Below are 20,689 nucleotides of genomic sequence, written 5' to 3' on the forward strand. Positions count from 1 at the left end.
ATTCTTTTGTTAGCTCTTCATCTTGCTTTAGACATAAGTCTAACAGATAAAACTTGTTTTGCTGAGGCAATGCTTTTATACTCTGTTTTCTTCTGTTTACCTAATTTAGGATAATTATAAAACACTTAAGAGATTTTTATGATGTCTTATATTTGTCCTTTTTATAATATTACACATAAAATTCATACATTATAATGTGATCTTAACTACTGCTTGTAAAACTATAAAGCTTTTTACTTTTTCTGAAGATCATATTGCTGCTCTAAGGATGCTTTGTTCTTCTGCCCCAGTGAAGTAAATACCTTCTCCCTTTGGTGTCTTTCTGTAATACTCCATATGTTATTTTCAGACCCCTACTTTTCTTGGGATAAAACCTTGCTGCATGCATTGTTAACTCAGCATATTCTGCAAGTTTATTAATTAAGTATTAATTAAGTTTCACTCTTTTAAGTGGTGAATGTCTCATTCTGATAATGGTACCATTTTGTAGCTAATACTGCATAGACTTCAAGCTTGAATGCATTTGAGAATGATGTTTCCTTAGTAATAATGTTATGAAAATCCCTCGAGTAAGTACTGCCACATATATTTCATTGTTACTTGCATACAAGCAGGTGAATAATTTTTCCACGTGATTTTCACATGGATACTTACTCTTCTGCTCCTGTCATTCCTGTGCAATAAGAGCTGTGATGTGGCTACCTTTAGTCTTCAGTTAATCTTGTCTCTTGTGTGATTCTTCTGTAAAAGGCAGGTGTTTTGGTGCCTGTGTTATCTGTTGGTCCCTGCCTTCATTTCTTTGGATACTGCTTCTTAATGTTCAGAGAGTTGGATTTATGGTGCATTTACCCAAAACCAGTAAAACTACTTTGAATGTAATAGTTGCTTGTAGAAAGACAAATACTTGGTTTACAGTACCAAGTGTAATCAACATAGCTCTCCCAGCAAAATCCCTGATGTAATGCAGCCATAAAAACAGGGTTTTGCTTTAGTTAATCTCTTCCTGGAAAAGAGAGTGTAAAAGCCTTCATGATTACAGAAAAGCATATCTTTTATAACTGTTGCAGGACTCTAGTGATGTAATTACATAGGCAGAAGCTTTGTTTTTTAGTTGTTGCCTAAATTTACCATGGCAGATCTTGCAGTGAAATTCATGTTTGCAAGTGCATTTTGACCAGTCTTGAAATTGCAATATAATGCAGATATTGAATACAAAAGGTTAGGCTACAAGAAAATTTTGGACACAGGTGGGAAAATAGGTTTTTAAAAAAAACATGCCAGAATTTGTAGCATCTAGAATTGTTTAGAAGGTTCTTAATTACTTTATGCATGGTCTCACAATACCATAATAAGCAGCTGATCTTTAGGGCAAAACGGATGAGACTGGTATGAAAGAACCTTGAAAAACCCAGGGTTAGCTTTTTAGAAGTCTTTATATAATTTCCATACTGCCATTAGAATAGCCTTCTGCCATTAGCAAAGTTGTTCTAAATAAAGTACTATTTAGCTGGCATATGTAGACTGAAAATTTCTTCTGAAACCTTTGGATTACTTTTTTTTTCTTCCACAGATGAGATTTTAGGATTATTAGCTGATAATAAATTTGAGGCTGGGCTGTTTATCTAGTAAGAGTGGATAACTATTCCTTGCTCTGTGCATGCATAGGACAATGTAAACAAGCTTCTAGAAACATTCAGCTGCATCTGCTTTCTATGGTTTCTGCCAGTGTTTTAGTCTGTGGAACTCTTGAGCAGTACTGACACAGAACTGGGTAACTAACTCTTAAATGAATGGAATAGATAACCTAGTTATTTTGTAGGAATCAAAGAATTCTGGATATAAGATGAAAACTGAAATACCAGGATTACTTCAGTTTTATGAGCAGCAAGGAAGGACATTATGACCTTCAGTTAAATTGAGAGTGATACACCAAACCATGAGCTGGGGCCACAGTTTAAAATGGTAACTAATGACACTTCATAGTAAACGTCTTAATAATTGTACTGGTCTAGTTTCTACATGAACACTAAGACAAGGGTGAACATTTTCAGTGGCTGGTGGAATCTTTAACTCAACTTCTCATGAACTAGTACAACAAATACTATCAGTTATGGGAAAAATGCCCCAAGACAACTGAGTGACGTTCCACTGATCAAGATACAATACAAAACAAGCAGTCCAATTTAGAAATAGCTACCGACTACAAAAAAATACTGTTTGGGCATAACAAAAGAGGTGCTATAGCAGTCATTTTCTTTTGTTTGCTTGATCACTGGAATTTTATTGACTTTGAATGCATGTCTTTCACTTAATTGGGTCATGTTTTTTCTAAAATTTAAATTTTTCTTCTTCCTATAGCCCTGCCATAGGACAGGCTGAGGCAGAGTCTCAGTGTTGCCCTGTTCAGTCTGAGGCAAGTGGGATTTATTTTATTCATTCTGGGGGCTTTCACAGCTTTATGGCTGTTGGATATTTATGTCCCCAAACTTGCAGCAAGTTTGGTGAAGGCCCCTAAATTTATTTTAATTTAGGTTTTTTATTCTCTTTTGGTAGATGGGCTCTATATTAATATTTATCTTTTTATTATCACTGTGTTTTTAAGAGTCTTAAGGGGAGGGAACCTATTTTAAGATGTGTGGGTACCTTTTCTCTTAATAGAATGCATTTCCTTCGAGGCTGCTCAGGTAGTCCTTAAGCCACACTGCCCCTCCCCATCTTTCCCTGCATTGCATTTGTGCTGTATTTGTTTTTGGGTTTGGTAGTGTTGATTTTGTGTAGTCTCTGAATTAATGGCATGTAAATATCAATTAATAATGCTTTCTCTTCTGAGGAGATGTAGCTATTGAAAAGGTTAAAATAGGCTTGAACTAGAAAGTTAATTGCTACAAAATTGTGTAGCCCACAGAATACAGTTTATTTGAAGAAGGTTGAGATGTTAATACTGCTGTGTGAGCTGCACCTCAGCAAATATTAATGTAGAGCCCTGTGAAGAAATAGAGATCAGATCCGATTTGGTAATACAGAATAGAACAGTGAGAAATCAAAGCTGCAGATTTTTCAGTTTGCCAGTTAGAGGGAGAACTTTTAACTTTTCCTCAATCTCTCAAATACACCAAATTTGACTATTGCAAAAGTAGTAAGAGTTGAAAATATTTTTTTTGAAACTTTGGAAAATTCTGTTGCATATTCAAAATTTGCTTTATTTGAAATTCCTTCTTTCACACAGTGACTAGCAAAAATTTCTACCCTTTGTGAGGAAAAAGGTGCCCATTCTGTTGCATATTCGTCAGTTGTGAATGCTTGAGGTTGCTTAAAGACAACTTCAGCTTCAGAACAGCAGGTTTTACACAAAGAGGTCTTGCAGCATATCAGCAGTGAAATAGTAAATAAACAAATGTGTGAGTCTGTTTTGACCTTTTTCTTTTTAAGTTTCTGAGATTAAACTTTTAAAGTTTGTGGTGAGGCTTTTTTATGAGCATAGACTCTTTTCTTCAAGATTTTGCTAAATAATGACCTCTAATGGGATTTCAAGTAATTTTCATTAAAGGATGGAGTTGTAATTAACTTAAAAGAGTGGATTGCACATTGCTGTTGTACCCTTCTTTGTTTGTATTCTGCCCTTTGCATTTTTCCTATAGAAGATCTCCCCAAAATCCCTGTCTGGAAAACTGACATGTCCATGTTAACTGTTTCAGAATGATTATTGAGCATGGTCTTGCTTTGCTAAACCTTATTATGGTGCTCCCCTGATAACAGTGAAGATGAGAACAGCTCTTTAAGATAGTCAAATGCTCCTATAAGTTAAGCAAGTGGAAGAAATACTAGTTGCAGTAGTCTTAAGTTCTTATTTCCCTAGAATGTCTAAGGAAACTGTTTAACCCAAAATGATACATAGTGGAGCTTGTATTTCTTGCTTTAAGTATCTGAATCTCTTACAATCTCAAAATAAAAAATAGGCAAATTTCAAATACCTGTTTATTTTGAGGGATGAAGCATGTTCTTAGTTACATTCCAGTATTGCAGCTCTCATTGCTGCAGTTTGTATATCACAAAGCTGTACATCTTTTTGTTAGGGAAATGTCTTTAGTCAAGGTGACTTTATTTCAGTGGCATGACTTTTATAGATATTAACAAAATGAGGTCTTGGAGTTCAGTTTTTTTAAGCTTAAGTAGGAGCACATAACTTTTAAAGAGGAGGGGTTAGTGATACTCTGCTAAATGGAGTCAATTTGTGCCTGATCTATTAAACAAGAAAAGTAACTTGGAGATGTGATAAAGAAATTACATACCACGCACGAAGAACTTTTAAAAAAATCTGTATGCTTGCAATCAAAACAATCAAACCAGGGAAACAGTGGTAGTGACTGGGTTCTGTAAAAATGTAGCTGCCTGTGACTGCTCTTTGTCATGGTTGGGCTAGGTTGGAAGTAGTTGAGAGGAAAGAAAGCTTTGGGACAGCTGTTTAAGAGATCAAGATGAATCAAAGTGTTTGTAAAGTGTAATGTATATAAAGGTTCTTTCTGAAGTTCTGAAAAGCACTTGGTGAGAGGTTTCTGGCACACTCTAAGCAGCAGCTCAGTGCAGTCTTGATTGCCAGAGCACAGATTTGCAGTAAGGCTCTAACCACAGTAAGGTTAAAAGAAATGCAGTTTTACTGCAGTCTCTGGAGGTGTGGCTGAGGGGGCTGAGCACTGGAGCCTGCTGCTTTGGCAGCCAGCCATATCCTGTCCTGGACCACAGGATCCAGGGTGTTCTCCTCAAGCCATTTGTTCCTGGCATCCTGCTGAGTCAGTTTTGACTGTCCCTGGTATGAATAATGGTGAGATTTGGTATTTATATACCCGGACACTGTTGTGAATAGTGAGGCCCTTGCACCTTCTGAACAAGTTTACAGTAACCTTAAATTCTTACAGGCTTTCTTGCAGTAGGGACAGTCAGCAACGCTGCTGTTTTAATGGCAGTGAATTTGACTTTGCAGAAATACTGTCTTTAACTTACTTACCTTAAGGTTTTTCTTTCTTGAGGCTATAAAGAAGTGAAAAAGCTTTAGAAAATAGTAGAATTTAATGCCAATATAATCTTAACTAGAAGATGCACATGACATTGAGAGCTAGAAAACTTCCTTATGAATTCTCCTGTTAGCAGTTAGTGTGTCTCTCTGATCGCTGTCTTATACAAGGTTCAAGCTCCTGACATCCTGAACTATTTTTCCTTGAATTTTGTCTAAATCTCTACCATATTCCCAGGTGCCATATTCACAAAAAGGGGCACGAGTTGTAGAATTTCAGCTTCTGCTACTCTTAGTAGCCAGTACGTATAACTGGTTTTTGCTAACAGTAATTTTAATTAGTAGAAATGAATACAGTACAGCCAAAGGAGCTATTTCACCATCTCCTAACTTAGGAAGATATGTAATGCTTTGAGGTAAAGATGTAATGCAGGGCTTTTTTCTTTTCTGTTTTTTTCATTGAGTTACTTGCACTGAATTCTCTAGCTTCTTTCTCATAAATTTAAGTGGGAAAAAACATATTTTGCTCTTTGACTTGTAAAGTGCAGAATAAGAAAACACATTTTAAGACTTTACTGAAGGAACCTGGCAATGTAAGTATTTTAATTTCCTTTATGTTTTTAGTAGGCAACAGGTGACCTTGTTAAACTTACGGGTTATGTATGAAAAATCAGAAGGGCAAATTGAAAGTAGTTTTATAGTTGCCTTTACTTCACATGCTTTTCTTAAGCAACAAATTGCTGTAATTGAAGTTTGGCAGCTCTTTTTTATTTTTTTATTTTTTAATAAAAAGCTAAATTATGGGTTAAACACCTTGGTTTAATACAATTTGTGTTTCTGTTAACTAGCAGCAGAATTTCAGCATTTGCTACTTACTGGTAGAGAAGAAAAATTCCACAGAACTGCCAGTACAGGTTAGTTTAATCTGTAAGTACCTGATGTTCCTATTTGAAATAATTTGTTCAAATGATACCACTTAAATACCTGAGGGGAATTTTGGTCTCTGAAATGTGACTGTTACCTACTACTGATTCCAGTAGTGAGTGAACAAACTAGACTTTTTTTTAGCATCTATAATGGATTTAACTATGCTTGTGGACAGGTAAAAAATATCTGCAAGCACCTTTAAGGAAAATTTAATACAGAATCTTGACAAGCAGCCTTTGCTGTTACTGAAGAGTGTGAAAATCAAAAAAGTCAAAATCACTGTGGTAACGTGCCAGTTATTAATGAGGCTGTTTTTTAACAGCAAACCAGCAGGATCGTGTGTTTTTGTGTTGGGGATTAAGCGTTTCTGTTTGTAAGAATCCATAGCAGTTTGTATTCTTTCCATTTTCTTTAGCTATTGCTAATTACCCTTTCTTACCCACAGATTTTTACTTTGTTAGGCCGGTAAACCAGGAGCTTGTTCTTGTATGCCTTCTAATTACTACTTTTGTTAGTTCATTTCAGCACTTCAGAGGCTACCTACAAATGTGGCTTTGTCCAGCTGTTTTATCTTACTCCAGAGTTTCTGCTCTGCCTCTATTTTAATTCTGCCCTATTCCATATTCCCAGAAATTCTGGTATTTTGTTTCTATTGTATGGAATATTTTGTACCTTAAAATAGGAAAGATTCTTTGTGAATGGATAAAAGAGGCAGCTTTGTCTGGAATGGCTGCATGCATTTATTTCTATTTAGACTTTGTATATCTCATATCTACATATCAGCAGAAGAGAAGAAAACTTTTTCTGTGCTGTAGCACAAAGCAGAGATCCACAGCTGGATGGGCTGTTACAACTGTGCTTTAATTCACTCTTTAAGGCCATGATGTCCCACTCTGAATTTGAGGGGCTTTTGACAGCACTGGTGGATAATTATTTAGTCAGTACTGGGAAGGTCATAGTTACGTGGTAGCTGTACAGACACTTCAGTTTGCCAGCTCATCTGAAGGGTCTAGAGTGGGTTTATGAGTGGCTACTTCCAGCAGAATCGCTTGTTTTAGGGTTCTGAAATCTTACATGTTGCTGCAGAATTCATCATAAAAACATACACAGTTTCAAGGCTTTTGTATCTTTCCAAGTTTTAGAATAGTTACACATGCAGCCCATTGCCTGCCACGTTCTCTACATCAGTTCTTGGTAATTTACACTAAATTGCTTTGTCTTTAAAATGAGCTACAGGCAGATTTCTGACTAATGTTGCATAGGTTTTTCTTCCTAGAAGGGGAAAAAAAGGGGAGTCATACATTAATATTTATAATATAGCTTTATCTCTGTTTGCTTAATCTTAATTGCAGGTATGCAAGAATAAAAGGGATACCTTGTTGTGAAGCCATTACCCTTTTAATAGAATGTATCTATATTTCTTACACTGTCAGTGGTTGACCCCAGCTGATACTTAATGCAATGCTCAGTGCTAAGTTGGAGTGAGTAACTGCTTCTGGGTGCTCAATTACCTTATCAAGTCCTGGTTTTGACAGTGGTTGGATGCAAACCTGCACTATTTGTACACCAGGCTGGCAGTCAGTGGGGATCACTAAAGAGGGGCAGAGTATGTTCCATGGTGTCATAACAACAAAAAGTGCAGTTCTCCAGGATAGATCGTAGTAGGACTCAGGTCTTTAAATGGCAATTACTTACGGTACTTTTTTGGTAGAATAAAGTTTATTTTCTGTTGAGATAGGACCAAAAAAATACTGAAAATTTGAACTTTGATTACCAGTTGAGCAGTGTTAAATTGTAGTTTAACTTCTGACGCTCCATTAGAGCAGATGTCTGTTGTAAAGTGGTTCAGCAGTTTTCCTTCCCACTTCTGCTACTGTATGTTTGGAACAGTTTGTCATTTCCCACTATTTCCTTAGATTCCTGGCTGACTCCCAATTGCTCTTTTGCAGTTCCTGGTCACTGCAGCAAACCCAAAATGAGCAAATTCCAAGCTGTTTTTAGTACCTTCATAAAGGACCTTTAAAGCACATGAGTGAATAGTGTCCCCTCTCAGTAGCAGTATGGCCACAGAAGCCCTTGTGAAGGGTTTTTTTTCTGTAACTTAATACTGCTTTTGTGTTAAGTAGTGTGAAAGGGCTGGGATTACTGATCTTTTTCAAAAGACAGGTGGTGGCAAAGTACTGATGTTGAATTTAATTCAAGAAAATGAGAGATTGGTAAGTATATGCATCATTTTAATGCATGCAAATAATAGTAACAATAACAAGCTTAATTTTGTAGCATTCAGTTTACAAAGAAGATTAAAAGAAAATACGGAGCTAACATCATTTGCATCCACTGGGAACCTTCTCTGAACTGTTCTTCAGGAATGGGTCATTGCACATATAGCCATCTGTAATGTGTGATCATTTTGTGACAGTCTGATTAAACAGAAGTGAACCACTGTTTCTGTGTCATTTTTTTTCTCCTCTTGAAAACCGATTTAAATTACTATCGCAACAAATGTTATGATGGGCATAACTTGGTAGCAAGTTTTGATTCTCTGCTAGCTGCAGAGACTTCTTTTGCTGTTGATCCACCCTCCTGCTGCTAAGATTATACAATGCTATTAGAACTGAAAGAGTTGGACTATAGAGGAAAAGTTTCTGACAGTTTTCATAAAAGTTGGTAGCATGGGCATGCTGGGAGATTGCTAAACACTGAGCAAAATGCTGGAGAGATGAGGTAGCTTGAGAGATGGGTATCCTTGCAGCTCCTGTGTAAGGGATGAGAATGGATTACTGTGCTAGGCTGGTTGGTTTTATTTAGCTACCACTGTTCACTCATAGGTTAATTTCTGAGAGGTGTTAAAGGGAACATAAATTGATATTTTCATGCTATGATATGGACAAGTTGGAGGCATTTTGAATTGTGTGTGTGTGACAAGGAGGTGCAGTAGAGGACACCAAGGGAGCACTGTGGCTGTGCAAGAAGTTCTTAATGGGCATTTGTCCTCTGGGCCTTTCAGCTCCAGGGAAATCTGAGGGCAGTTTGGGAACTGCTTTCTACTAAGAGCTGGTTAGGGCAAGGGCAGCTGTGTGTTGCCTGGCAGGTTAAAGCCCCCCCAGTGTGAACATGACTGGTAGGGAGGGTGGGTCTGTACTTGCTGCCCTGTGCGCTTCAGCTGGTTGTTCTTGCAACGTGGAATCTCAAGAGTTAATCTGTAAGTTTACACTTTTTCTCTAAAACCTGTTTTGGTTTTTTTTCTGTGGGGCTGGGGTTGGATGAAGTAAAGAGTTTGAATCTAAACTTTTAATTTCCTGAAAGGTAGAAGTGGGCATATTTGAAAAGCAACCCTGTTTTATACCTCAAAGACAAGACTCAAGCTTGTGCAGTAGTATGGGCTACAGGGCAAAAGCACTGCTGTCTGCAGAATTGAGTTGGGTGTGTGCAGGCAGAAAACAAGACAGGCCCTCCTGGCCAAGCTGGCTGTCATTTTTCATCATGGTAAGTTCCTTTCCTTTGCTTCTGGCTCAGCATCTGAGCAGGTTGTGTATCTGGGAAACAGTCAATGTTCTGCTTTTCACTCCTGTGCTTTTCAGTAAGTTTACATACCCGGTTTCTTCTCTGGGTTGAAGCCATCCTAATGCCCCAGGCTAGACTTGGAGAAGCTGCCTTTGCCCAGTTACCTGCTCAGACATACTCCTGTCGCCTGCATCACGGCTGGGGAGCAGAGGGGCATTTCTCTGGCCCTCCAGTTCTCTTGCTTCTGCAATGGTTTCTCCTACCTGAGACCAGAATGTGAAGGCTTGGACTACACAATAATCTTCCATCTTCCTTCTGAATTCACCATGGCTTGCTGTTTGTTTTTCAGTTTTTGGTTGTGCCCAGATCTTTGCTGCAGTTGGAAAAGCAAATCATACCTAGCTACTGTTGGAAATGCATCCTCAGGTAGGGTAATAAAGCTCACATAGAAATGGTAATACTTCATAAAAGATCTTTATTGGATTAAAACAAGTTACATTGCAGGGTTTTTTTGCAACTTCAGTCACAGTATCTTAAACAGTGTGAAACTCCCAACAACACATTTGTTACTAGAAACTGAATGTGACATCGTGGTTGCAAACACAGCACTGAAAAACTCCTTTGCAGTTTTCAAGTCATGGATGTATGCTTTAGAGAAAAAAAAATGAGTTCTGTATTCTGTGGCATTCCTTAGACAATAATGTAAAATCATTTCACAAAGTGCAGGAATTGTTTGGACTATGAACACATAACAGTGCTTATAAATGTCACCCATGACTGCTCACATATCTCTGTACCCCACCCCAGATACAGATATGTCTAGCACAGTAATATTTACACAGAGAAGCAATGTAGGAGTTACACAGAATTTGAGACCTGTTTTTTTATCAGTCCTGATGGTGAAGGCAGCTTTAAAAGTGCTTCCATACTGACATTGGCTTTACAGTTGGTAGTTAGTTCATACATGGTACCTGTCAGAGAGCAGCGTATGTGGTGTGAGTTCACTTTTCTGTTGCTGATTCAGGAAGAAAAACGGAGTTACACTGTACAAGGTCTTTTACTGATCAAGACTACTCAGAAATTAACTTAAAATCCAAATCTGTGGGGTAAGAAGAAAGTGATTGATCAGTGTGTTTGGTTTGAAACCTTGCTTTCTGTGACTCCAAAACTGTCAAAGGCTTGGCTCAAATTTCACTTTACTCGTAGTTCCAATTTTTTTTAGTTACTTGGTCACTATTACAGTTAATGCTGATTTTCTTTTTGCCTGGTAGTTACCCAGTCCACTTTGTTTTTAAATGTGAGACTGGACACTTCCAGTGCTGTACCTCCTAAGAGCACAGTGTATACAGTACTGTACTACATACCTTATGTTCTTTTGATGGTTTGATCGTTTTCAACCTCAATATTGAAAGCAACAAGACCATTAAATGAAAAGCCTAAATAAAAGGTCACATTCTCATTTCCAGCAGGCACTGATTCGTGATGGAGTGGCAAGATACGGAGCTCCTTCACACGACTACGTATAAATAAATTTCTGTCCTTTGTCCAGCCAGAAACTCTTTTGAGATTGTCACGAATTATGGAAATATTCCATACAGTTCCATGCAGCCACTTCATTCTCCTCTCATCTAAGGACCCCACCATTAATTTGTCAATTTTAGTTTTGTGCACAATCTTACTTAAGCCATAACCCTTTCCCAGAAAAAAATGGGTGTAGATTCTTTTCTTTCTGGTAGGAACATCTTTCATTTTGATGTCGTAGAAGCGTTTCAGGGTTTGAAGGGCTGAAGTTAAAATTTCATCTTTATCAGGATTAGGCTCTTTGTCTAATGCCTCATCTGGCCAGTACAGCAATGTGAGCAAAAAATAGGCACTTGCTGGAAATGGTCTTTTTCCTTTGATGAATCTTAGACTGAGGTCACGAAGAGTTGGCAGTGGAAGGAGTTTGGCTGATCCTGGTGCTAAGCATGCTAATGCAATGTGGCACAAAATAAAATTGATCAAATCATTGTCCTCCAGCCTGTTCCTCAGGGGGTTTTCTGGATAGAAACTAAGGATCCTTTCTAGCTTTTCAGCTGACCTGTTCTCTTTCTTATCTGTTAAGAATGACAGGATATTGGTGACATTTCCTCCACCACTCCCATAAATAATCATGCGTCTCATGAGCTGAGTGTTAGGACAATTGTGGCTGTCATCAGTAAGTGATGCTGAGATGAAGAATTCAGCATATACTGCTGACTGTCTTCTCAGCCATTTTCTAGGATTATAAATTTGTTCTTCCTTATCATCATTTTCATCATCCTTCTCTTGGTTTTTATCTGTTTGGAAATAACTTAGTTCTTCTGAAATCCATTCCAGAGCATTGTACAGGTTCTGGCGCAAGCCTTTTAAGCGGGAATGAAGTGTTCCCCATGTTCTTTTTATGTCTTCAGGAATGTAATCTGTGGTGAGATATTTCACAAGCTCAGTATATTTCCCCTCTGGACTTTTGTGGAATACAGGCAGTGTGGACAAAAATCGAAGAAGGCGACAACCTACTTCTACTTCTCCAAAATAGCCAGCATTGTTCATACTTTCACGTTCTTCCTTTGCTGCCTGTTGTGCAGCCCTGAAGCATTTCATAGCTTTAAGAGCAATCACGATCTTCTCCGTGATCCTTTCGGGGGTATCCTCCTCTGTCATTTTATCCACAGTGAAACTAAACCATCTCTTGTAGACTTGACCTTCTGTATCCAAAATGTAAGAATCAGTTGGCAAATGCGATTTTGCAACCTCTGCCCAGTATTTTGCGTCTTCGAATTTTTCGTTGCTGTAATTTAGTCTGGCAAGCTGCTGGGCAAAAAAAGGATCTTTTCCAAGGAGTTCATACGCAGCTTTTAAAACAGCAATGGCTTTTTCACAGTCTTCAGCTTCACAGACATGTTCAATGAATGGGGAGAAGAGAGTATCAGTATTGTCACCCCTGCTTCTTTTATCACGTCGAATAAACAGATGTCTGATAAACTTTATGAATTCTTCTCGTCCAAATCTGTTTTCAAATAGTACCTTTTCCTGAAGAAGAGTTGTTGCAAGTTGACTTAGTGATTGATTCCCTGAAAGCTGATGCAGAATTTCTTTTGCAACCAGGCAATGTATTATCCGAACAGATGAAATATAAGTGGTACTTTCCCTTAGCTCAATAAAAATCATTCTTACTTGTTCACACAAGTGATGTTTGAAATCATATGCTCTTGCTTTACTCTCTGTATATGCCCCCAGCCCCAGAAAAGCCTCGCAGTGTGACAGTGAAATGTATGAATTGGGTACATAGCAGTTGAGCAGAGCCATGTAACGCATCAAGCAGGTGTCACGAGAGGAAGGGTCAATGCCCTGCAGTATGTGCTTTACCATGTCTGACACGTATGTCTTATTGAATTCCTCACACATCAGCACAAATGTAAGTATGAATTCTGGCTCGGCATATTTCTGCTGCAGCTTTTTAAGTTTAGTGTTGAACAAGTTTCTCTCTGACTCTTTCAGTTTGTGAGTGACAGCAACTGTGTCTAGTGGTGAAGCCTTGCAAAGCCTTTCAGGGTTATTACATCGTTTACAGCATATGAGGATGAAATAAGGCCTGGAGGTATTCATTTTCCTGGTTGCTACAGCCTCCATTAACTCAATCTGTAGTTCTTCAAAGTACTCATCATCATAGTCTTCAATCAGGAGCAGCACAGGAAAACAGTGAGTGATTTCCTTTTCTTCATAATCTCTAAGGGCAAGCACATGGTTACAAACAGTTGAAGGTGAATATGAGGTCTTGATAACAGCACATCTGAAACGCTTTCTGCTTTTCCACAGAACTTGCCGTGCTATTGTGCTTCCACCACTCCCAGGATGGTGAAATATCTTTAGTTTAGCCACAGAATAATTTTGTCCACTTCCTCGTAAAATGCCATCCAAGAGTTTAGTTGCCTCAGCGCATGCTTCACGTTCAATGATATCCCCACAGAGTTTTCTATCAGCAAGCCACAGGTTTTCCCATATGATTTTTCTCCCACGGTAAAAATTTTGTTCTATGTCCTGTTTTTGTTTTTCAGTCAAAAGATTTATGTTGATATCATCACATTGGTCAGTACAAAGGATTTCTAGGGAATACAGTTTCTCTTCTTCCCGCAAGGGAAGCATACACACGCCTCCAGTGGAAGCTGGCAGGTGTCTGGGTTGGGCTGTAGAAGGCAGCATTAGTTGGATGGTGGCATCTACATGACTGAGCTTCATACCCACAATACTGCGTTGTTCTAGTGTCTCAATGCTGCAGGATTCCTGAGCTAGATTTGCCCACTTTTTGTAATTTTCTTTGGACTCTGCAATGCAGATGATATATTCCATGCCATTCATCTCTGTATAAAATTCCTGAAAAGTGTCCACAAGTGATTTCTGCACTGGTGATAGCAATAGAAAAAGCACAATGAAAGAGCGCTCTGGCAGAATTTCCTCACAAATACAAGTAATTACTTTCTTGAGGTATTTTTTTTTGGTTCTAATCCATGTATTTTGATCACAAGGTTTTTCATCCCCAAGGAAGTCACTGCGCCCATTGCAGAATATCCAGCTGGTCTGATCAAAGAGTTTCTGAGAGGGAGAATTATCAGTTTTAATTTCGTTGAAAAAATCCTGTAAAAAATAAGAACTTGTTTCATGGTGCTCTTTGTATTTGCTGTACAGCCCCGACACATTGGAATGTTCATCAAAGTCAAAGACACAGAAAATGTTCAAGTGCATTAAAAAGTTGATGTAGTTCAGATTATCCTGTTCACATCTGTTTGTGACAAGGATGTACCACAGGGAATTATCCATGTAGCTTCTGCCATCATTTAATAGAATTGATAACTTCCTTCCTAAATCTTGAGGTATTTCTGTGGGTACTTGTGTGCTGGAGAGCTCAGCTCTTTCTCTTTGAGCATCCCTGTCTTGCACAGCTTGAATGAAAGCAGTGAGTTTGTTGCGCTGCACAGGTTCAGACTTCGCTCCTAATCTCTGGTAGAGAGCTGGTTCTTTGGTCAGAATCACCTTCTGACTGCTTTCATTGTATTTTGGCAAATAAACTTCAAAACAATTGTTCTTTACTAAGCTGAAGGTTGGTTCAATGTCAACCTCCACTACAAATCTTTGTTCGTGAGAGTCTTTTGAAATCACTTCAACAAACACAGGTGGGTGAATACATTTCCTTGCAATTTCTTGTAAATTATTGCAAAAACACTTTTCTATATAATCCAGTGCATCAACAAAGTCTTCTCGGTTTTTGACCTTCATGCCAATGATCTGTCCATGTTTCCAGCCCTTGTCCTCAACACTGTCCATGACACCAAAATGGATGGTGCCATTTGTTCGAATGTTCATGCAGGCTGAAGCAAATCGTATCACTTCAGAGGCAAATTTTGATTGCAGTTGATGTTTGTTCAGTTCTGCAGCAATGGCAAAAGATTTGTATTCGTGGCAAGGAATGATTAAATCACTGACTCCTGATTCTGGAGCAAGAACTGTGTCTTTCACATATTTGAAATCAGTATCCTGACTTCTAAATGGCCGACAGTTTCTGATCTCTAAAACTTCATTAGCACTTTGAAGCTGGGATTTCTTGCTGCTTTTTTGCTTCTTTCCAGAAGTAGGAGCTGTGTCCTTGCTGCTGGTTGTAGCCACAGCACCAGAGCTGCCTCCACTGGCCGTGCCCTGAGCAGGGGCATTGCTGGCTCTGGCAGGGGCGCTTTGTGCATCCGTTCTCTCGGGTGTTTTGCTGCTGGAGTCCTCAGCTTGCTGTGCATTGTCTTGGAGCCGCAGAAGTTCATTTCTCTTGTGGATTAAGATCTGGATTTGGCCTTTCTTCATTCCTATGTCTTTGAGGAAAGACTCATCCAGTTCCATTAGTGCTGGACCGGTCACTTCTTCTGCATATAGTTTATCTACATACTCCTTCTTGATTCCAGTAGATTCCAGCCAACATTTGACATGTTTCTCAACCCATTCATTCACAGGTAATGTTTTGTAATCTAGAAGTTGAAATAATGTATTACTAATACAAACTAATGTTTCTTTGGCCACACTCAATGTTAGATTATTTTCTTTCTACCAGTCAGTGAGAGAGCAGGTCTTAGCTTCTCAAATATGCCAGTTCCGATGACAAAGTACCTAATTACAACCTTAATCAGAAGCAGTTTTAAACAATGGTGCAAGACTAATAAATCAGCAAAGCAGGAAGCTAGGAAGGAGACTTGGAAATTATCCTCAAAGGGAGGCAAGGAAATAACCCAGAATGTTTTTTTGCAGGGAATGAAGTGGTAAGGTTTATAGGAATTGACAGGGCTGGATTCCCTAAATTGGACATGTTTGGTTAGATAATTTGCCCACTTGAGTCTGATTCTTTTCTGCTAAATCAGGATAGCATCGATACAGACCCTAAGATGATGACAGGAGTATTGATTAGTTCCCCACTAGAGATGAATCCTTCAAATGCAGATATTAAAAAGCAAATTGCTACATACAAAGTAGAAATTTTCTGAAAGCAATACATACCCATTGTCTTTGGTGAGGGAAATCCTGCTGTTAATGAACAAAACCCTATGGGGAGGGAAAAAAGTAATTCTTCAGATTTACAGTTCATGGTCCTGTGATAATTCAAGCTGACTTTGGTGTTCTGTTTTCCCAACTTCCCACCTTTTTGGTCTAAGGTCATTTCTGTACCTCTAACAGCCTATTCTTGCCAGCTATGCCCACATGAAGGCAGCTGCTCCTGCCTCTGACACACGTGGATGTGAAAGAAATAGGGGATTGCTAGAGAGGCTTGTGGTGACAGCTGAGCCCAACTGTTCCTTCTGTTATATATCGGAGAAAAGGAGGCTTTCCCACCACTGTATCCCCCAGGTTCTATCTATTGCTTTTTTTCACTTTCCCTGCCTTTTGTTCCTTCATACTCGCTTTTTTCTCTCTCCTCTTTGTTGGGTACACTCTCCCCTGCTCCTTCTTTTTTCCCACATCTGTTCTGGTGCTTACCAAAATTTCCAAGCAGCAGTTCGACTCACTGCCCAACCCAGCAGAAGGTTTTCTGTTTAGTGGGGTGTCCTCGCCTGAGCAGTGACTTCCTTCCTGTGCCCAGCCTCCATTCCAGGGGTTCAGAGATGGATGGCAGCAGGGACAGCCTGTTCTGTACTGCAGGAGGAATGGGTTAAATACACCTGCTCAGTGTGACAGCAGAGATAGGAGACATTCACAGTCAGCAGGAACCGTCCATGGCCCGGTCACCAGGGTTACAGTAAAAAGTGCACTGTGGTAGTGGTGGTGGTGTTTCTTCTAGTGTGGAGTGGAGGCTCAACTCTCTGGTTCAGCTCACCCCTCATGGTGCTGAACAGTGCTCTCAGCAAGTGTAAAAGGAGCAGCCACCAGAGCAGCTGGCCAAGGTCTCCACAATATCTGCAGGTGTAATGGTGGTGGCTGAGGGGAGGAGAAGAGCATCCACTCCCCGTGACCACGGCTTGGCAGGAGGTGAGTTCAGCAGAAGGGGGGATGGTTTGGGGAGATACTGGTTCTGGGACAATAGGGTATGCTAGAAAAATCCGACAAGTGCAAATTAACCCTTTCAGCATCTGGTCAGCCCTGTTTGGCTGGCTGAGGCACCAGCATGGCTGGAGCTTTGGTGTGAGCAAGTGGCTCTGAGCAGGGAGGAGTTACAGGACTGCCCTGGTGTGCTGTAGGTGTAATGCGTCCAAAGTGCAAACTGGCTGGTTATGAGAATGGTGGGAGATGGATTTCCACTGACGCTCGGTGCAGCCTTCCCCGAGAAAGGGGTCTAAAAATGTCCCTGAAACACGGATCTCTTAGAGCTTTTGGCCACCTCCCAGGGCCGGGCTCGTGCAGTGGGTGGGCTTGCGGTGAATCCCGTCTCGCCCATGTGTCTCTGTCACAGCCCACTGTGCCAGCAGACGTCAGGAAGCGTTTCAGAGCAAAGAGCCGGGGAATCGAAACTGGAACGGTGGCACTTCAGAGAGGGGGCAGGGCTGGGGAAGCGCGGCTGGAGGGGGCCCGCGGGTCCCTGCTCCCCCCTGGTTCTAGGAACAGTCGGGGGTGGCAGCGGGTTTTGCTCCAGTGGGCTCTGGCTACCCTGGGCTGCACGCGTGGGCAGGGAGGGGCTGCAGGTGTGGGGGTGCGGGCAGAGCTGTCCGGTCCCACCGCTCTGGGCTGCTCCACTGTCCCGAGGAGCGCTGCCGAGAAGCTCCTACCCCAGTGGGGCGGCCGGGGCCACAGAGCTGGGCGGGTGGCAGTGGAGGGACATCCTCACTTTTCGTTAAAGCTGCTAGCAGCAGAGTAACCCGCCAGGCTGAGAATGGCCCCGCGGCGCAGGGGAAGCACGGAGGGCTTACCTTGCAGAGCCCGCGGATGCTCGAGTGTCTCCAGTGCTGTCTGCCGGCAGGGAAAGGGTTTCCGTAGGAGGAAGGGAGGGAAGATGCCCCAACACCTGTGGCGCCGAGCTCTGCACGGGCAGCAGTCTGAGCACGGTGGGAGTTCTGCAGCTCCTGCGGGTCTCTTGAAAATCAGTCCGAAAATGAAAGGGGAAACTGCTTTAGACGAGCATTCCTGGGTGACCTATCAAAAGTCTCCACCCCTTTCGCAGCAGTGCTGCTGCTGGGTGGTGCTGCTGGCCCCACCAAAACCAGCCAGGTGTCAGGATGGGCTGTGGAATATATTTGTTATTTCTTTTGTATTTTAAAGTTTCAGATCCACCTCACTTACTGCCCTCTGTATGAGCTACCTCCTCACTCCAGGCCCCCTCACCAAGTAAGAAGTGGAGAGCTTGGCAGGGTCATAGAGCAGGAGAGGCTCCTCAGCCCAACCCTCTGTGCATTGAGGCCAAGGAATGCGGTACTGCAGCAGAACTGTCTTAGTGGCTGTTTCCTGTAAAGCACGTGATCAGGTAACAGCTCAGTTTCACCAAAACCATTTATTTATGGGTATTTATTTATCACACAGCAGCACAACTTCCTGCCATTTTATCTCCCTGCGCAGCTGCCTCAGCCACCAGGCCCGAGGAGGCTGGTGCCTGGGGACTATCAGAGTAACAAAAGAGGCTCAGTGCTTCCCCCCAGCCTGAACAACTCCCACATCCTCTGTTGGATCAGCAGGCAGGCAATGGTTTGAGCAGGCTCAAAACCCGGGCTCTTGTCCCTTCCCCATGAGGCAGAATGGGCTGCTGCAGGCCTTGGCCTCCTCCCTGCACAGTTCTGACAGCTCTGCCAGCACCAGGCCTGCTGGGTTCCCTGGGCACACATTGGCACTAAAAGCTGCGGGGTTTTAATCTGAGCACAAATCTTTATTTAGTAGATTTATAAAAGACCTTTACATGAGAAATACAAAAATATGAAATAGGCTTTGAATCTTTTTAGGTAAAATTACCACTATTTTTTCAAGCTTTAGAAATAGGTAACCTGCACAGTTTGGCATCTTAGGTAAATTTCTCTCACACATTGTAAAAGTAGAAAAAACCCCATCCTGTAAAGTATCTCCAGAAAAGTAGCTGTACGTACCCCACCATACATATTACTGGCAATAATTTATTTAAGACACAATGGTACAATCATACAAATTCTCACTTAAAAATCATACAAATTTCTCCTTTAATTAATTCAATTGAAAGATGCAGTATCACTTTCCTCTTCCAGTTGTTATCTGATGATTAAATATAAACACAAAATTGAGTAAGACTGATTTGGCATGCTTTATACTTGTACCACTTGGATTTGATACTACTTTGTAGTAAAAATTAAATAAATATAAATACTTTAAATAAATATATTGTAAAAGAACACCCCAGTTACATTAGAATTCAGCACTTCTTCATCCTAGCACACACAACGCCTTGTCACAACTTCAGGGCCAGTGTAAAGAAATACTGCATCTTTAACCACACAGGCTCCCATGGGTAGAATTAGCAGCACACATACACAGGAAATTGGGTTCTACAACTCTGTGGCACCCCTTAAACACTGCCCTGATTGCACTGCTCTGAACAGCTCTTGGTTCCTGTTTAGTTCTTTTTCCCAGGACTCATCTCACTCCTGGCAATGTGGCTGTGGCCTTTTCTTACCCCTTGAAGGACATTTGCTGATGATGAGTCACAGGCAGCTCCCAGCTGCCATCGGTGTTTGCTGCAGGTACTTGAGCAGATCTGTTCTCATACTGTGAGTTAAGTCAAGGACTGTTCAACCTCTTCTGTAAATACTGGTTCATATTAAACAACAAGGCTTATTTTCAGGGCAGGCAAACCTTGAACTGATGTTTCAAGTCAGCATTCTTTAAAACTGTTTCTGCTCAAGTATAAGGGACTGGTTTTCCACGGTAGTACTAATTAAACAGAAATGGTACTTTCATACCATTTTTTTGGATAACCATAAATGATTCCCTTTAGAGTCACTGTGATGTGCCCAGTGTGGCAGTAGTGCAATGGCAGGTTCTGATGATTTGCTACAACCAGAGGGCTCCTTTTGCACATCCCAGTCCCAAGTAATGATATGATTTCAATCACTGAATTTGAATTATTTTTTTTTTGTAGTAAAACACATCTGTTACAAAATCACATACAGTACAGGGATATTGGGTGGTGGTTAGATCCAGCTTTCGCTCTTCATTTCCACAGTCTTGAAAACTGCCTTGGAGTCAGTAACTCCATCCCCAGGGTTCATCACTTTACCACTCGCGCCCTGGGCTCCACCAGCTCCTGATCCAGCACAGGCACAGGTACAAGGCACTTTTTGGAAGCTTGGTTTCTTCAAAGAGAGAGAATTCAGCTCTTTGATTCTACTTTTCCCTGCTAAGGGTAGGCCTGTGCTTGGAATGTTGGTCCCAGAGAAGAAAGCTCCATCCCTCTCCTCTCAAACCGTGTCTCCTGTAAGGCTCAGCTCTGCAGAGTCCTCAGCATAGTAATGCTGAAAGAGTCTTTCTTGGCAGCAGATGTGCATAGCGTGGTAGGTGTGCAGCAGCAGGCGAGGGAAACGAGCTGTAAAGTAACACACAAAATCATCTGGGATGGAGCCCAGGGTCTCCTGCACTTCGTGAGGCAGTTCCCTGTAATGGTGCTTCTGTGGAGGAAAACAGAAGAGGGAAAAGCTCAGTCAGAGGGTTTGTTCAGAAGCCTCTTGTAAACAGAGCTGTTGGGTATTCCTGGACACAGTAACCTCCTACTGGGCTCTTGTAAAGGAGCTCAGTACCTAAATCAGGGTCTGATAC

General features: G+C 41.0%; 2 protein-coding genes and 1 long non-coding RNA gene across 9 annotated transcripts in view; 1 reads left to right on the top strand and 2 right to left on the bottom strand.

Moving 5' to 3' along the window:
* Positions 1 to 1,820: 1,820 nt before the first annotated feature.
* Positions 1,821 to 10,995, top strand: LOC111937411 (uncharacterized). 2 transcript variants are annotated; one of them, XR_015278053.1, is made up of 5 exons: positions 1,821 to 1,962; positions 2,359 to 2,413; positions 5,857 to 5,922; positions 9,789 to 9,865; positions 10,906 to 10,995. It is a non-coding gene; the product is annotated as an uncharacterized LOC111937411 (long non-coding RNA). The 2 variants fall into 2 exon arrangements; XR_015278054.1 differs by having other exon boundaries at positions 5,860 to 5,922.
* LOC111937406 (sterile alpha motif domain-containing protein 9-like) lies at positions 9,898 to 18,498 on the bottom strand. The gene is made up of 4 exons (XM_023938760.2): positions 17,830 to 18,498; positions 16,466 to 16,621; positions 15,989 to 16,033; positions 9,898 to 15,465 (listed from the first exon to the last, which is right to left on the bottom strand). Exons 3-4 carry the CDS (start codon positions 15,990 to 15,992, stop codon positions 10,805 to 10,807), a joined length of 4,665 nt encoding a protein of 1,554 aa, XP_023794528.2. The 5' UTR covers positions 15,993 to 16,033; positions 16,466 to 16,621; positions 17,830 to 18,498; the 3' UTR covers positions 9,898 to 10,804.
* Positions 18,499 to 18,755: 257 nt separating this feature from the next.
* ERN1 (endoplasmic reticulum to nucleus signaling 1) overlaps positions 18,756 to 20,689 on the bottom strand; it is a 34,847-nt gene continuing 32,913 nt past the window's right edge. For all 6 annotated transcript variants that reach the window (XR_015278049.1, XM_023938764.2, XM_086857416.1 and 3 more), the window contains exon 22: positions 18,756 to 20,541. Coding sequence is in view for 5 of the 6 variants with exons in the window: in XM_023938764.2 (XP_023794532.2) it covers positions 20,335 to 20,541 (207 nt within the window). In the remaining variant the exon portion in view is untranslated. The remainder of the gene's footprint in view (positions 20,542 to 20,689) is intronic.

The sequence above is a fragment of the Cyanistes caeruleus genome, chromosome 19 (assembly GCF_971803275.1).
Source record: "Cyanistes caeruleus chromosome 19, bCyaCae1.hap1.1, whole genome shotgun sequence".
Classification (NCBI taxonomy): domain Eukaryota; kingdom Metazoa; phylum Chordata; class Aves; order Passeriformes; family Paridae; genus Cyanistes; species Cyanistes caeruleus.